Source organism: Vanacampus margaritifer, chromosome 15, assembly GCF_051991255.1.
Source record: "Vanacampus margaritifer isolate UIUO_Vmar chromosome 15, RoL_Vmar_1.0, whole genome shotgun sequence".
Lineage (NCBI taxonomy): Eukaryota > Metazoa > Chordata > Actinopteri > Syngnathiformes > Syngnathidae > Vanacampus > Vanacampus margaritifer.
Genome location: NC_135446.1, coordinates 12,314,145 through 12,331,194, shown reverse-complemented (window position 1 = coordinate 12,331,194; position 17,050 = coordinate 12,314,145). Strand labels below are relative to the sequence as shown.

At 42.3% G+C, this 17,050-nt stretch overlaps 1 protein-coding gene across 1 annotated transcript in view; it reads left to right on the top strand.

Moving 5' to 3' along the window:
* col25a1 (collagen type XXV alpha 1 chain) overlaps positions 1 to 17,050 on the top strand; it is a 79,104-nt gene that overhangs the window by 52,356 nt on the left and 9,698 nt on the right. The window contains exons 11-27 of the mRNA XM_077544889.1: positions 4,566 to 4,592; positions 5,288 to 5,332; positions 5,765 to 5,806; positions 6,113 to 6,139; positions 6,571 to 6,615; positions 9,702 to 9,734; positions 9,816 to 9,851; positions 12,094 to 12,138; positions 12,802 to 12,864; positions 13,700 to 13,768; positions 15,089 to 15,133; positions 15,305 to 15,349; positions 15,451 to 15,528; positions 15,713 to 15,736; positions 16,658 to 16,702; positions 16,787 to 16,831; positions 16,920 to 17,000. Coding sequence (XP_077401015.1) covers positions 4,566 to 4,592; positions 5,288 to 5,332; positions 5,765 to 5,806; positions 6,113 to 6,139; positions 6,571 to 6,615; positions 9,702 to 9,734; positions 9,816 to 9,851; positions 12,094 to 12,138; positions 12,802 to 12,864; positions 13,700 to 13,768; positions 15,089 to 15,133; positions 15,305 to 15,349; positions 15,451 to 15,528; positions 15,713 to 15,736; positions 16,658 to 16,702; positions 16,787 to 16,831; positions 16,920 to 17,000 — 795 coding nt within the window. The remainder of the gene's footprint in view (positions 1 to 4,565; positions 4,593 to 5,287; positions 5,333 to 5,764; positions 5,807 to 6,112; positions 6,140 to 6,570; positions 6,616 to 9,701; positions 9,735 to 9,815; positions 9,852 to 12,093; positions 12,139 to 12,801; positions 12,865 to 13,699; positions 13,769 to 15,088; positions 15,134 to 15,304; positions 15,350 to 15,450; positions 15,529 to 15,712; positions 15,737 to 16,657; positions 16,703 to 16,786; positions 16,832 to 16,919; positions 17,001 to 17,050) is intronic.

The following is a 17,050-nucleotide window of genomic DNA, read 5'->3' as shown; positions in this document are numbered from 1 at the left end:
TACAGACGCTCCCCAACTTACGAACGAGTTACGTTCCGAGCGATCGTTCGTAAGGTGAATTTGTTCGTAAGTTGCTTCAGTGCTATATTTTGTATTATAATTTATGTTTAAAGAGAATATGTACAGTACTGTACTACGTATGTTAGAGAGAAAGAGACACACACAGTATGTACATGTACGTAATAAGATAAATAAAATGAAGTTTAACTTACTTTTGGAAGATGTACTCGATGCTTAAGGATTTGATGGAGGAGGAGGAGGAGGAAGAGGAGGATTTTATATCATGAGAGGTTCTTCGTCGTCGCTGGAATGGGCTTCAAAAGTTACTTCCTCCTCCGTAACTTCAATGTAGGAAGAAGTTGAGGGTCGAGGAGAAGAAGATGAGGGTTGATGAGTATCTTCCCTGGAGGATTTACTAGAAACTGTCCGAAAGAAGCGATCTAACGACGATTGCACAGTTTTCTTCTTTTTTCATCATAAATGATGCGGTAGAACTGTATGGCATCATTCAATTAATTGATTTGCAACCTTTGTGCAACGTTCAATATTTGGGTCTTGCTGCTCGAAGAGTGCGATGGCTTTATCTATGAGCGACAGGCGTTTCTTCTTCTTCCTCCTCCTCGACACGTTGCTGAGCCTCCAATGCTGGGTGAGCTCTCACAGCGCCAAGCGTCGGTATTAGCGGCGGAAAGAAGCACTACAGTACTCGGTAAAAGGTGCGCAATACAAAATCTAACTTACAGCATCTCTTTCCGAACATTTTTTGACATGCGCGCAGACATGTTCGTATGTACCGTTGTTCGTAACTCGAATGTTCGTAAGTAGGGGAGCGTCTGTATATATTTGTATTAAAAGGGGGCAGGCGGGGGGACAATATAGTAGGCCTTTACAGGAAAAGGACAATCACAGTGTCACTCAGTGCCGATATAAACAAACAGAAACACTTTGGACATAAATCTAACCGTGACTACCGTCACTTAGCCGAATGTATACACGGACTCTGCAGCTTTGCGTCTCAAAATAGTCAAATAAAACCTAATACAGCTGTGTGATTAGCTTTGGCTTTGTAATGTAAACACGTGCCGCGGCAACTTCAGACCCATTCCGACAGGCTCCTTGAAATTTTCTTTTATACATCCTCAAATCTAAAACACTATTTACACTACGGCTTGGCTGAGGACCATTTACTAGTGTCTGCCAAAATTGGCCAGTAAATCAATTTAGTAGCTCTCATAGACAGCTGCTAGAATGCAATTAGATTGCGTCGCTACGTCGCAAATTGCGGGTAGCGTTTGGCTTTTCTGTACGTCTGAGTACAATAAAAATAAATACATGAAGTACTCACGTTACATCAGCTACAAAAGGTCCAAAACGAATCAGGAGACTACATCCACTTGTTTTAGAGACTTTTTTTTTTTTAAACAAACAGGCTTTAGGCTCTAGCATACGCTTCCTTCACTGCTTAGAGCACATTTGCTAGATACATTTTATCATATAAAATTGCAAAATATTGCATAATTCTTAATACCTTTTTATATAATCAACTAAGACTAAAAGTGGAAATTTGAAGTATTAAAAAAGAAAAACAAGTAGCAACTTTGTGAGCATTAAACAGCACTCAATATTGTCATTATTAAGTTACATGAACAGTGACATAAATGGCATTAAAAGTCATTTTGAAATTAAGACAACAAGCTGTGGAAAAGTACAGCGTCCAACATTATCAATCTTACTCAAAGTGAATTAAATATACAAGATATTTACACAACGTTTAATCATTACTATGGCGAAAATGACTCACGGTGTGCAGTTGTAATTCCGTTACGTTAAGACGTTGGCGTTCTGATACAGTAGGGACACACTGTTCTAATTAACAGCCACTGAATACACATTTGATGGACTTTTTGCTCATAAAAAGCTGCGGGTTTTGAATGCTCTCACAAGGGAATTGGAGGATGCGGGAAGCTGATGGAAGACAATTTGGACTCTACCTCCTAAGTGTCGATTAGGGAACATGTAGGTTATCTGACAGAGAGGGTAGGATGAGATTGTAATTCTAAAAAAAAAATTAACATCACAAAATCAATATATTATAAACAGAGAGTGCAGACCCAAAAACCCAACATGGTGGCTCACTGTAATTCCTGAAATGAAGTGTATTATTTCATAAGTGTGCCAATAAATTTGTAACTCAAGACTGTTAAATTGTTTTGAAATACGGACAAAAGATGTGACAGCGAGGAAAAAAATGAAAGACATCTCAACATCTCCATCATGTCTCCGCCCAGGACAGGTCCTTGAAAATCAATCTAAAAATATGATATGCATGGAGAGAAAAGGGGCGCTTTGATCTTCAGGTCGAAAATGTGAACTGCTCTTGGGCCTGGAGTGTCTATTTGACGCCGCCTGGCATTTCTGATGCGTGCGATTGTTTAAGAGACATGGAGGAGATTTCAGAGTTTTCCAGCAGCCTTCGAGGACATATGGTGCTGGTTAGAAGGATTAGACATTTCTTACAGGGCGGAGGTGGGAAGGGGAAGAGAAAAAGGAGGGACTAGTTTTTAGAATTTCAATCCAAATCATCAGTTCCATTAGGTTTTCTCTGTGGGAGAAAAATAAAAGCTTTTCAGCTCTACTATGGAGTGTAACAGAGTACAAATACTTTGTTACTGGATTTAAATAGAATGTTTTAGAACTTCAACTTTTACATCACAAAAATTCCAATTTGGCAGGTTACATTTATTGATATAAATCCGGTAAAGTCTTTCTTCCCTCACTTGTGAGCAAGACCCCAAGATATTTGAACCTAATACTGAGATCACCAAAGTGGACCCCTTCAATTGCCTATGCTACGTCTGGAAAAATTCTGTCTATGAAGATAATGAACAGAATATATGTGACAAAGAGAAGCCTTGGTGGAGTTCAACCCTCACTGGAAAAAAATCAGATTTACTGCCGGCAATGTGGGCCAAATTTTGACACTGGTCGTACACAGACTTGTGGGAAAGCAATAGTGCACGCACGTTTATTGTGCTTGCGGTTTTCCTCCGGTACATGACCAAAAAAATCTTGCCTTTTGGTGTTATTTCCATGTCACGCTGCACTGGCCCTCGCCTTACATTCCGTTCATTCCAAAACGACCCACAATGCACCAGTGATCCACCTTCATTTTCTCAAGCCTGCAAAGCGTAAACACAATTCAGTCGCTTGATGGTAACTCAGTGTTTTGAAAGCGCAACGTCGCCGCCAACTCGCCTCTCTGTCGTTTTTGTTTACGCTTCTTGCAAAAGCTTTATGATTGAAATGTTCGCCCTTTAAATAAAGCAAACGCCACCATAAGCTCTCTGGTGCTGTGGTTGAGCACAATGTTATGCTAACCTACAGCTCCGCTGGTAAAACATAAGGCCCTAAGACAAGACTGTAAGACTTTCGGAAAATAACAACGTCACATATCAAAAGAGAACATCAAATTGCAGAGATTTAAGAATGGGAACAGACGCTTTCAAGAGAAGTTGTTAACCTGCTCTATTTGGGAACTTCCCGAAATGCAGCTATTTCCTCATTGTTTGCCGTTTACTGACCTCGACCGAAAGCGGAAAAGCACTCTGTTTCCGATTGCTTCCCATTTGTGAACATTCATCGTACTTATGGTTTTGGAACAGACGCATTGTGCTGATCCTCACTTTGGCAGGAACAAAGGACCCCGGATTACTACAGGGAGCTCTTGACTGCCGCTCAATCCCCCCCCCCCCACCCCTCACCTCAATGGTGCTTTTCAGCCAGTAGCTCCTGAGTGTTCTCAGATGGAGCCAAGCTAATTAGCGCTCAGGCGAGTGGCACATGCTCACATACCTAGTGGCTCGTAAAGATGTTTACCAAGGCCTGCTGAGGATGGCTCCACAAAGGCAAGCAGAGGAAAGTCCTTTTCTGGGGATAATCATAAGTTGCTTATGAGTCATTGCAGCTCGAGCAGATACGGACTTGCTGCAGGGACGACTCCTTAAAAACAATACGATGGTTTATCAAAACGAAACAACAGCAATCTGTTCTGGTATGAAGCGGAAGATATAGTCCTCATTTGTTCTCGAGAAGTTTGTTTTACAGGCTTTTTCTACATGGCCTTATATTTCATTGAGGGGCTATAAGAAAAGAGCTACCTTCAACCTGTTGCCATATTTGCATTGACTAATTTTTATTGACTAAGACCTTCCAACCATTGCCTCATTTGGCTCATAAACCTACAGGTTTCCCGTAAGGCAAACAAGACTATGGAAGGTAGCGATCGTGTTGTTGTGATTACTGCTTAGAGATGATGCTAACAGTGTTACAACGCTATGTTCACGCCCATGCTATGTTGCAGTCTTAAGCAATCAGGGTTTCGGGTATTTACCGAACACTTACTAAAATACCTAAATAGTCATAATTGCGTTGAAAAACTCCCAAAATGACTTGGTGTGAAATATGCTAAAATTTCACATATCAAGGGTATGAAACATATCTCCCGCCATAAACGGAAGTTGACTATATTTGACCTTCACTTGTGTAACTTGTTTTATTTTTTCCAGGGACCTGAGGGGCCTCCAGGACTCAAAGTAAGCTACCTTTTTTTTTTATTTACAACCTTAGCTTCTCCATAAATAATACATCATTGTGGCACACGCAGGAAGTGGCCGTCTATGAAGATACGCGATATGACACACGGCCTGAATAGACATGTTAAGGGCTATAACTCTACCAGCGTGGAGAATGGAGAGAGGGAACTGAATGAAAAGTGTGATGCGGTGATACAGGCTGAGGGCCGCTAATGCGAGGAGCAGATGTTGGCCATATCCAGCCATCAGGTAGCTGCCAGTGTTTGTTCAGTGTAACCCAATCAGACGCTTCCTGTCTGCGCTGTCATGCAGGACCTCACCGCCGGCAATGACAATGTGTGTGTGTGTGTGTGTTTAAAGGGCCGAGGGGGGGGGGGGGGGGGGGTCAACGATGACACGCCAGCTTGTTAATGACTGGCCAGCCTGGCCCCCGAGGCTCACTCAATTAGGTTTCCTCATCGTGCGGCCTTTAGTAGCTTTTAAGGTGCCATTCAGGTGATTGAGGTGACGACAGCTCATTTTTTACCACTTGAGGTGTTTTTAAAGTGGATTTACAATCAAAACAGTGGGTAGCGTGGCAGCAGTGTGTCGTAGTACTTAAATATGCAGTGAATGCAATCATTTGTCTCGCTGCTTAATGCTTTCTGCAGTGCAATTATAACGCGCCTAAAGTCATTTTCTAATTATTTTCCCAGGGTTCACTGGGGCCTCCTGGTATTCCAGGTGTTGATGGACTGAAGGTGAGTTCATTCCAGTAAAAACACATTTAAGCGCTGCAGTTGCTGGTTGTCGACCTTCATTTTTTTTGCCTTTTTTATTTTTATTGTCGTTCTCGTATGCGGGGGGAAAAATCTGCCTCATAAAATGACCACAGTGCGTAAATGCGTATCGGGCTCCGTTCTGCATCGAATTCCCAAAGCATATAAAGAGGACATGGTGCAGGTGTTTCCCAACAGCCTGAAGGAGCGATGGGGAATCGTTTAAGAGATGCCATCTTTGTCATCTCAATCCGACATCTAGAACAGGAGAGCTTGTGTGGATTGAATAGGAAGTAGAGAGGGTGACTGTCAGCTTTTAAACGTTGAATGTCTGAATCGACAGTGTAGAATCAATCAACTCGAGAGAAATAATGCTGATGTGGCACTCTGCGTGTGTGTGTGTGCTGTCCATAGGGGGATCTTGGCATTGGACTGGACGGCATCCCCGGAGCCAAGGTCTGGTGCACACGTATTCCGTGTCATCATCTCATATTTCCTCCTCCTTAAACTTACTTTCGTTCTTTTTTGGGACAAATATGTCGTTTGTTCTACTGCGCATGGATTTCAATATAATAATGTTATTGTGAAAAATGCTACTCCCTGTTTTGACTGAGGGGGGGAATCTGATACTTGATGTTCTGTCTGGGGATAAATGCTGGCATAACACAAGAGAATTGTGCTAATCCAACATGAATTGAGCACCCTGGATACAATCTGACCCACTGCGGCGTTAGTAATACCCTCTGCTTTCTTTGCCAACAGGGTGAAATGGGAGAGCGAGGTGAAAAGGTAAGCGGCCCGTTCAGATCTTTCAGGATGATTGTTCACTCCGGAGCAGTAACGATTGCTCCGTGCTCATCTGAAAGTGGAGGCGCTTTTTGGCTATTATTTGACTGTTTTATTCACAAAGCCCACCGTGATGTTTTGCAACTTCTCAAAGGCCCCCCTCCCTCACTCCAAAGCAATTTGGTGATCGACGGCCCAATAATACTTTCGACTCATTAAAAGTGCCGCTCACCTGAAGTATTGGAAGCATGTGTGAACCATTTGTGTGACGTTGAAGTGGATTTAAGATGTTCATAAAAGTACCCCCGCCACCCCATTTCCCCCCCCCAGCCACTTTTATTAGCTGCTCTCAATGAATCAAACACAACACTCCTCTGAGGTTTTTGTTATTCTGTCTGCGTTGAAAACTAATTTCTTTTTTCATTTGCTTGCAGGGCGATATGGGGGAAGAAGGACCAAAAGGTGAAATCGGGGAAAAGGTGCGTCCATTTCATTGTCTTCCCTTCTTGTGGTTCCAAATATTTATATATAAGTCAATTGCACTCCACAAGGGTAGGGGGAGCCAGAGAACAAAGTCCAGCAGCAAGTCCAGAAAAGAAAAGACAAAAATGTCAATACTTTTTTTTTTTTTTTTTTTTTCTGGAGAGCTCAGTATTGTTCATTCGGTAATTTTACCGATTTGACATGTCATCATCATTGCTCTCTCTTTTCTTTTTCTTTTTGTATGTGGGTGAAAATGTCAATACTGTCAGAGTGATGACCATGTTTCAACCCGGCAGGTCGTCAAATGGAGATCCAACAAAAAGACAAACTTTTCACAATGATCGCTCCAAAATCGTTTTTCATTTCATTATTATTGCACATCCTTTTCACAAGTGTTCATTCTGCCTCTCTGATTATTGTTAGAGTGAAAACGTGTCAGATGCCTGACAAAGGAAATTTTAACATTTAGGGCCTGGAATGTCCAATTGGTCTATTTAGTGTCACATCAGCATGTGCAGAAATGACTGTAAGATCCGCACAAATATCAAATTTCATTTACGGACAACAGATAAATACTTTTTGGGTTTTTTTGCATCTCCTGAAAGCAGTAGGTATGAAAACAAAATGCATGTCTGACTGATAGCAAGATTGCTGCACTCAAAACGTCACTGTCAATTTAGCGCCGCTCAGCTCTGATTGTTTCTCACTTAACACGTCTGCCAAGAAAGACACCGTTCACGGGAAACAGATGCGGAACATCATGTGTGGAAAATGAGATAGCGGCTAACACTCGACCGGGATCAGGCCTACCTTGGAAGCGAAGCAAAATAGTTGGAGTACAAATGGACAAATGGAATTGAGGTGGGATCAAACGTGGTTATTACATGATGAGAAGAGACAGGATAGTGTGAGGAGCTGGAAATTTAACCGGTTCAGTAGGGAAGAGTCCATTTCTGAGGGGCAAAGTATTGGATTCCGAGGGAATATTTGTCATTGTCAAAGCAGGAGCCCGATCCATCAGCGGCTATATGTGTGCGTGTTTTTTAGGACGCGAGATGAGGGCACGCCGTCATGCCAAAGTTAACAATAGGCAGCACGCACTGCGGGGAAAATAACGGGAACGCTCTGGGAAAGAGCGAAACCGCAGAGAATTTAGTCTTGAGGGGACTTTGCACGTTACAAAGGGGGTTTGTTTAGACAGGATTGGGTGGAGGTTGTGAGTAGGGGGAGGGAGGAAGAAGGACCCAGAGGAGAAAATGACAAGATGATAGATACACCTTCATTTCGATGCGCTGAGGCCGATGATGCCGTTCCCTGTGAACGTTTTTTTTGGGGTTGTCGCGTGCACACGTCAAATATTAGCCACTGTTGCTTTCACAAGCCATCAACACCTTTCATGAATAATGTGTCTGCTGAAAACCAACCATTGCCACACTTAAAAGTCAAAACACAGACTTCTTAATTGTCACGCCAGTGTAAAAAGAACTTGGTCGACTTGAGCAAGTGGCAATCTATATGGAGGTGCTAGAGTCTGCTCGTGCACAAATGGCTGCAAACAGATGTTGAAGCTGATCTGCTAACCAGGTGCAGCATTTTTAAAAGTCACCAGGAAAAATGACTGCGACATTTCATCTATTCAGCAATGCAACTTTGAACTGCAACTTGTTACGCCAACCACAAGAAGGTGTCATGCCATATCACTTAAGCCAAAACTCCTTGCATCTGCCTCTCCCAAAGTTTTGTTTGTTTGTTTTAAACACAATTTTATAACCTTTCGAATTGTGTGTCGGCATGAAATGTTGAACTTGTATGCAGCTGATCATGGAGACTCCAGCATCCAGACATACTCGCTTAGGCAAATAGCTGGAAAATTGCCCAATTTACCAAGCAGCAAAGCAGTTACGCTTTTATCTTCAACTTGCAATCCTCAGCATGGGTCGCGGCTGCCTGTAAATTAGAGCTGTGGCAACACGCTTTAATCGCAGGATGTAGCCCTAGTATGCTAATTGGCCCAGTCGGGACATTTCGGCGAGCTGTGCCACACGCAGTTGCGGTTTCAGCTGCAGGTCTTGCGGCTCGGAATGAAATATTTATGAAATCAGGAAGTCCCCATAAATTTTCCTGTGAATGTCCACAGTGACGAAACAACCCACATTTGTGTGAAGTGCGTGTGTTGCATCTTCTGATAATTGCTCTCACATGGGCTACTGTGGCATTTCAAAATAAAAGCAGACACATCCCGCTGTTAAATTACCCAGTGCTGTGTAGGTTAGCAGTTTGACAAGAGTGCTTAGAGTGAATTAATTTCTTGTCTAGCAAAAAAAAAGGCCTTTTTTTGTAGTTAGCATTTGTAATGTGACATTTGAGGTTTTTGTTTTGCTGAAGTAATTCCTCCAAATGAGCCTTCGGGCTTTTGTGCAAATTCTTCAATTGCAATTCTCGAGCAAATGTGCTGAAAGCGTACTTGTTGGGAGTTCAGACGTGCTAACGCTCAAAGCCACCTTGTGCGCCATGCATCATAATGTGTCCCATAAAAAGCTTGAAGTGCGCAGCAACGTCTGAGCAGCAGGCGCATGTGGAGAAAACCGAAAACCACAAAGTCCATAAGCAAAACCTGCTCTGGGTTCTCTCTCTCTCTCTCTCTCTCTCTCTCTCTCTCTCTCTCTCTCTCTCTCTCTCTCTCTCTCTCTCTCCTTCCCCCCGCCTCCCTCCCCAATGACCACACTTCATTAGACTCATTGGCCCCTTGTTTTGTCTGCAAGGTGGCACATGGGAGCAGTCTGGCTTCTTCATGTCTGCAATTTGTGGGATCTGTTTGAGCATTTATTCCATATCCCATTAGTGTGCTGAATTGTCTGAACATTAGTGCGCTCTTTGTGCTCACTAGTAATATGATTCATCACACTCGTAAAAGGACTAGCGGGAACTAATAAAACGGCTTAAATCATCGCTCCACATTGGACTGTATGACAGTAAGTCTCTTTGGGAGGAGCCAATTTCACCACTCTCCCTGTCACCTGTGGTGTCCCTCAAGGATCAATCCTCAAGCCCTACCTATTCACCTTTTTTTTTTGCCTTCCAGGGGGATGCAGGCTCTTCTGCAGCAGGCATCAAGGTAAAGTACTTGAACAAGTCTCTTTGGCAAATTTAACCCCCCGAAAAGCATTAACAAGCATTGTCGTTGCTTGTGTTCCAGGGTGAACCCGGAGAGCCTGGAAGAAGCGGACACAAGGTAATGATGGCTTTGCTGCGGTTGAAACTAAAAAGCTAAATTCTGTCCGTGCCACCGGACGTCCATGTGCTAGAGCAGCGAGCGTGCGGATTGCACAACATCAAATAGCTCAGGATCGAGTTTTGATGAGAGAATTCCAATCTCAGTCGAGCCTTTGTGTTGGAAGTGCAGAATGAGGACCAAGGTCCACGGGGGGGGGGGGGGGGGGGGGGTTGCCGAGCAGAACCTGACGCTTGACATTTGGCTGAGGAGCATCACGGCGCTCTCATTTTTCATTTTCTTTGGCTCGAGGCGCGCTAACCTCACAGGATTATGCAGTCCTTGTGGATGTACCAAAAATGTCTGATTTGGGTTTAAAATGTGTTAGCCTCTTGTTAAACAGGGAAGAAAGAGGAAGGTTCTTTTCAAACGGAACTAAACAAAAAATATTTTGTAAGTTATGTTATATCTGCCATAACTAGTCAAAACAGGGTATTCTGACTCATTATGGCCATGGGAATCAGAACGAAACAGAGAAACTCATCAATCTTGATCCATCTCTGGGTGCCGCAATGTTGGGCAATATCGCCCTCTGCTGTTGATCGAAACATTGCAACTGCTCTCACGCTTTTGTTGTGATCGTGACATGAAAACCAAACCAAGAAAACAGTTTAGCAGACTCCCTTATGTATGCTGGAATAACTAGCAAAATGCCGTCACCGTTTTTTGACTAGGTCTGGCACATACAATGTGATCTTGCAAAAAAAAAAGAAGGGGAAAAAAGAGTTTAGTTCCCCTTCAATGTCACACAATGCCGCAGCACATGAATAACTTGCTTTTCGTGCGCTCTGGCAAACACGAGAGCTTTTAACAAACACTTGCATCTTGTAAGCACACAATTTACAGCCACTGCAATTGTGCTGACATGCTGACAAACAATTATCCCCCACTCGACATCACATGAAGTTATCGTTGTGCATTAAAACGCTTGCCTTACGCAGATGCAGCGAGCAAGGCTTTTGTTTATGACCCACACAACGCTTTCATTCGCCACAGTTTAAAATATACAGCTGTTGCCCTGATCCCTCAAGTGGCGTTACAGCTGATCACTCTCACACACCGCTCATCCTTCCGTCCAATGTGCCGTAAATACGGACGTTCAAATGGAGTCGTAGATCACTCCCAGCCTGAGATATTGTTTGGAAAGTCTCTCCGAGGCCTCCCCAAGGGACTCGATTGTCGGCGCATTATTCAAAGTGCTGCTTTCGCAAACGTCAAAAGCACTCGTTTGACTTTGCAGTGTGTGCTGAAGCTTTTTCCAGCAAAGATAAAAAGCTAATCGCATCGCAGGTTGCAGGTTTGAGTGACTTTAACAAACTAATCCATGGAGACGGCATGGTTTGGTGTGAAAGTGCATGTGCGCTATCTTCTCCTGGTGACAGCCGCCAAATAACGGACGACGAGGCACAGCAGGTCGACAAGATGAGATGTGATAGAAGCCCATAAATCTGGGCCGGTGTCATTCGTTCTGCCCATTTTTAATTGGCAATCCCAAATCAGAAAAGGAAAAAGTGACTTTTTTTTTTTATCCAGCACAAACTGACTGATTTGCCATAGACGCCAAGTCATATATGTATTGTTTATATTCAATAATGCAGAACTTTTTAAATTGTATATGTGCCTGGTGCTAAAAAGCAAAGTGTGTAGAGTCTCTGTGCCCGAATTGCACGAGAGCAGTAAATTATCTCCGCAATTTACCTTCCAGATGAGCAAAATTCCACTGATTAGCTGTAGCAAGACTGAAAATTTGTTATAAACAGATGTCAGACCTAACACAACAAAAAATGGCATTCCCCAGTGTTATTACCCTTGAGGTGTGTACCAGGCCTTTAAAAAAACTTGCAGGTCATGTAAACAACCAATTCAATCTTAAAATCGAACTTAGTCTCTTTTTCAGATTAATTTAAGTCAGTCCAAAATTGAATTCTGAAAAAAATAAATACGTTTTTCCATTTTTGTGTTAGATTAACTCCTTCACTGCCATTGATGGCTATAGATGTAAAAAAAAAAAAAAAAACATTTTATTGGGCTTGGCAGCAAATGTGTTTAAAGAAAAAAATACAAATGCGAAAATCAGGAGTCACTTTTGGGTTTTTTGATATTCGATTGCCAATTGGATGTGGAAAGAGAGAATGTTCTGTGGATTCCCAAAGCGCCTCTTAGCTTAGCTTGGCTGTAACATGTCGCAACTCTTCCTGTGTAGGGAGAGCCTGGACTTCCAGGGCTGCCTGGACTCCCAGGGATTAAGGTAAATGTTCTGCTGTTTCCACCCCAACCCTGTCACACCCTCTCCCAATCCACTTTCCATCTGATTCAACCCATCACAGCAAAACCTTGTGTCGCAAACAAAGGTGTTAGCATAGTGCTTTTCTGTGGCTCCACCTTCATACATTGCCACCTGCCTTCTTCATGTATGAACAATATTTGTCAACAATGCACAACACAAATGGTGACGGTGCCTTTTTTTATGCTTGTTCAAGTTTAATAGTCCGCGTTCTGCTTTTTTTTTTTTTTCTCCTCCTTTTTTGACTTAAGGGGCTTGAATGCTTGATGGATCTAACAGCATTTTGCTAACGTAGCACTCACCTACTTCTGAGCTTGCACTCTCGCCGTGTTCCGCGTCGTCCGCCGGCCTCCCGAGTGCGTGACGGCGGGCGCAGATGGTTTAGCGATACGTCAGCATTGAGCTCACTTGAAAATCTGACTCGGCGTCGCACCTCATAGCATCCACTCGCTCCTCGTAAGTCAAAGACGAGAATTTCTACTCGGTACCTTTGCGGCGCAATCTTGGGAATGGACCTTGAATTTAGCTCACGCGCATGTGTTTTTTCAGTTTGTCCGTGCATGTTGAACTGAAAGGTATCTCTCACTTTGGATGTTAAATGTGTTGTTGTTTTTTTCTTGAATTTAGGGAGAGCCAGGATTCCTTGGCCCCCAGGGAGAGCCAGGCCTCCCAGGCCTTCCAGGAACTAAGGTGGGTGAGCTCCACTTTGTCAAAGAACTCTGTTTACGTCACAAAGTGTACAACCTGCAGCCCGGGGACCATGTGTGGCCCTTTGTCCATTTTTAAGCGGCCCCCAACGCTATTAAAGGGGAACTCAGGCCAAATTTTAGTGATCATTTCATTCCATGTTACAAGCAATCTATTAAACTATGTGATCCCAACATAAAAGTTTCGGTATGTATGGAGAGCTACTTGTTTTTCAATGGGGAGCCATTTTTTGTTAGGCCATTTTTATATTTTTAAAAGGAAATCCCAATCTATATAGATATTTTTCTATCTGCTTCAATATTGAGGTTTTGATTTTTTTTGCTTGTTGCTTGCGTTGCTTCCCAAATGTCAGCGGGAAAGGTGCCGATCTGTGCTTCCTTTGAGCCGTGACATTATCATACCGGGAAGCTGACTGTGATGCTCCAGATGTGCACGCAGGAGGATAATTATACTGTATGCTCCTTTTCAGGGCGCCCTTAATGCACGTGTTTGTACTGTATATTGGATTGTGGATTAATCCGACTACACAAGCCGGGGAATAAAAGCACTTTTAATTTGATGCTTTACGTTATGTATGCTAACAATGGCAAGTCAGGCCTTTTCTTTTTCAAAACTGTTTAGGTTGATGGTCAAGTTGAGGAAAGCATCTCTTTGTTGCACCACAGCGCCATCTGTTGGCAATGTTTGCTCACTTCACTACAAAGCACCATTGGGACTGCAGGGTGCAGAGACATAAATGTCATTATGTCAGATATAAATGTGGGCTGATGACAAACGACGACTTCCAGGACTGAATACTTGTTGTTTTTGTGTAAAGGGTGAGAGAGGCGAGCACGGACCGCCCGGAAAAGGCGAACGAGGAGATCTGGGACCCGTCGGACCAAAGGTGTGTCATTCCTAATTGATTTTTGCCACCCTCTAGAGGCATATTAGTACCAGTTTCTTCGGTGGTCCGAACACTTGTCCTCTTTTGTCTACAACTTTTTACCTGAAAATGTGGCTCCAGTTCCAATTGAAATGTTCATTCCATTAGCAGAGTGCCGCGTAAACCAATCAAATCAAAGTCACGATCTTAACATTCTACTGGGAGTTTGCGTCATGTCAACTCAATGGAAATGAGTTGGCCATTGTTTATGTCTGGCTCGGACCCGGCAGGTAGCTTTAATAAACTCCAGTCTAAACTCAGATGACCCGCACATGTGTTCCACATGTTAATAAGGAAAAAATACCAAAACGTGAAACCTCGCCTTAATCGGTGACAGACTTCAAATAAACACCTTTGGTTATTTTAGTGAAAGCTGACGGTGTTGCGTGGCTCCCTCAGGAGGTGTGCGTGTGTGATTCTTTGAAATAGGACCTCCGCTGTGGAGGTTGTGTTTTTGCCGGCATCCCAACGGGATGACATAGAAACCTCACCACCAACTTCAATAGCTTGTGAATGACGAAAAGGGAGTAAAACATAAGGAGTCTGTCATCACAGGTGACAAAAGTACTCACACTCTATACTTTTTGTATGTGACAAGGAAAAGTAGAAGAACTCCGGTAAAAGTAGAAGTACTAATTCAATTACAGTAATTGTAGTTTTATTAGTTACATGCTTTATGACTGTTCCCAAACTCTTATACAAACTTCCTATTAGGGTTTGGGCTATCAAATATTTTTCAAATCATTATACTACTGATACACTACATAATAGTATTATTTAAAAAAAAAAAAATGCATGTGAGGTGCTGTTCTGCACTGTAATATCCGCGACTTTGAAAGTGTGCGGCTCAAAAAGGCAAGGCTCTGACACGTACAGACATTTTACTTTGAACTGTTCTAACGTTGTGAACTGATTCAAAAAAAAAAAAAAAGAAAATTAGTTAATGATCACATAAGGGGAAAAAAATACACATTGTGTGTGTTTTTCAGATTTATTTATTTAGTTTTAGTTTTTTTTCACCACCAAATCATTCTTGGCGCCAAAATCATTAAACAACTTTTCCTCGCTCTGTTTCCATCTTTTTTTTACATCACGCCGTCATCCTCGGAAGCTGAAAAAAGTAACGAGCTTCAAAGTGCCACTATGTTTGCAAATATGAGGACTAAAAACAAAATGGTCCGAAAAATATATACTCAATACTCAAGTAGTTACAAAATATTTGTATTTTGTTCCTTCCCACCACTGTTTGTCCTGTACTAGTAATTGTCATCTATTTATCAGGGTTCACAAGGAGAGGCTGGCACACCTGGTTTCAAAGGGTCAAAGGTAGGAGTGCATTCATGCCGTCTCGCCTCAAGCTCTCTGCTCCTTTAAAGGGGGGCACAGTATGAACCTGGAAAAACCTCATTGCTTTAAGCACACATGATAAAATACATAACAACAGAAAGACTTGTACATGTGACTTGTACATTTGATATTCTCTCCATCCTGAATTAGGGTGAAAGTGGTGATAAAGGAGAATTTGGACCTGCGGGGCCAAAGGTGAGACTCTTACTTTCATGTGATGTAATCATCCAGTGTCACCAATGTCGAATATTTGTGCTCAACACGATTCTCTATTTCATCCAAATGTTCATGTACAGGGCCCACCCGGGCAAAAAGGAGACCAGGGGGCCACTGAAATTATTGACTATAATGGGAATATTCAAGAAGCGTTGCAGGTCAGACAATGGAAGATATCATTTGCTTATTGACACTTGGCTCTATTGTTTTAAGTCATGGGTTGAAAATGCAATTCTTAGGACGTGTCTGTGCAAAAAGAGAAAATATGCTGACACAAAGGTTTGTTTCCTCTACAATGTTATCTCTCTCCTTTTCTCGTTGCGCTCGTTTGGTGTGCTGCAGAAGATTACCACTCTTACAGTGACGGTAATTATTTGTCTGTACTAAAAAATGCCATCATCTTTTTTTTTTTTTTATCGCATGAGCACAATCCTAACTTTGGTTTGCCCGTCTTTTTTTTTTTTTAACCATATGTGTACCATCACCAGCCTTCTATTTACTGTTGGCCATTCTCAGAATCTTTTAAACCAAGTATCACCTAAAAAAAAATACTGAGTGCTTCAAAAACCACCATAAAGACCTACATGAAAATAAAGTCGTAGGTCCGTATGTTAATATTCTTTTACTTTAATAATTACATTTGCTTTACACTATTACTGTATTCAATCATTATGCACACTACTAATTTGTAGTAATCATCAGCATTGGCATGCTCACATCAAAATATTCGTCATTTATGTCACGAACAGCAATACCTTGACTTACGAGTTGAATTCATTACGTGACAATGCTCGTAATTCACATCACTCAACTTGCCGCATTGATATAAATGCAAATGACATTAATCCATTCCAGCCCGCAAATAATGCACCAAAAATTTGTACAGTGTGTTTTTATTATTAAAAAAAAAAAAACACTCCACAGTTTTGTACCGTTTAAAAACATACTGTAGTAACAAAGAAAATGTTTTGGGAAATAAAAATGCACTTAAAGAGAATATAAAAAATATAATAGTTTTACTAGAAAGAAGAAGGAAGTGAGAAGAATCTACTGCAACAGACTGACTGCTGTTTTGAGGTGCTAGCATGGTCACGGAACCAAATTTGTAAGTCAAGGCAACATACATAATAGAATTGATGTGTCCAAGCTAACACGGTGTTGTCATCCTTGGCATGTGTTCAGTTCTTTTGTGCTTCCAAACCATCATGTAACGTATTGTAAGGCAGCTTTGCTTTTCGCGATTGTGAATTGTGTTGTTGTAAACGTGACGTCTTTGCTTGTGTGCAGGGCCCGCCGGGTCCACCTGGGCCTGTAGGACCGCATGGTATGAAGGTACATGTTGGACATTTTCCAATGAGTGCTTCCTGCTCTTAAAAGGACACACAAAAAAAAGTGGTCCTGTTTGTGTTCCGGCAGGGGGACCGCGGTATGCCTGGCCTCCCGGGACTTGACGGAGAACGCGTAATATGATGTCGTCGACATATAAAATCATTCAAAATTGAATGAGTGTTTTTTTTTTTTTTAATCATCAGCGCTCATTGTTTGGCAGGGCTACAAGGGTTCCAAGGGAGACATGGGAATGCCCGGAGCATCAGGAGACAAAGGAGCAACTGGTTTACCCGGTTTACCTGTACGAATAGGCAAAGATTCCCAAAGTATCATTGGAGATTTATGACTTCA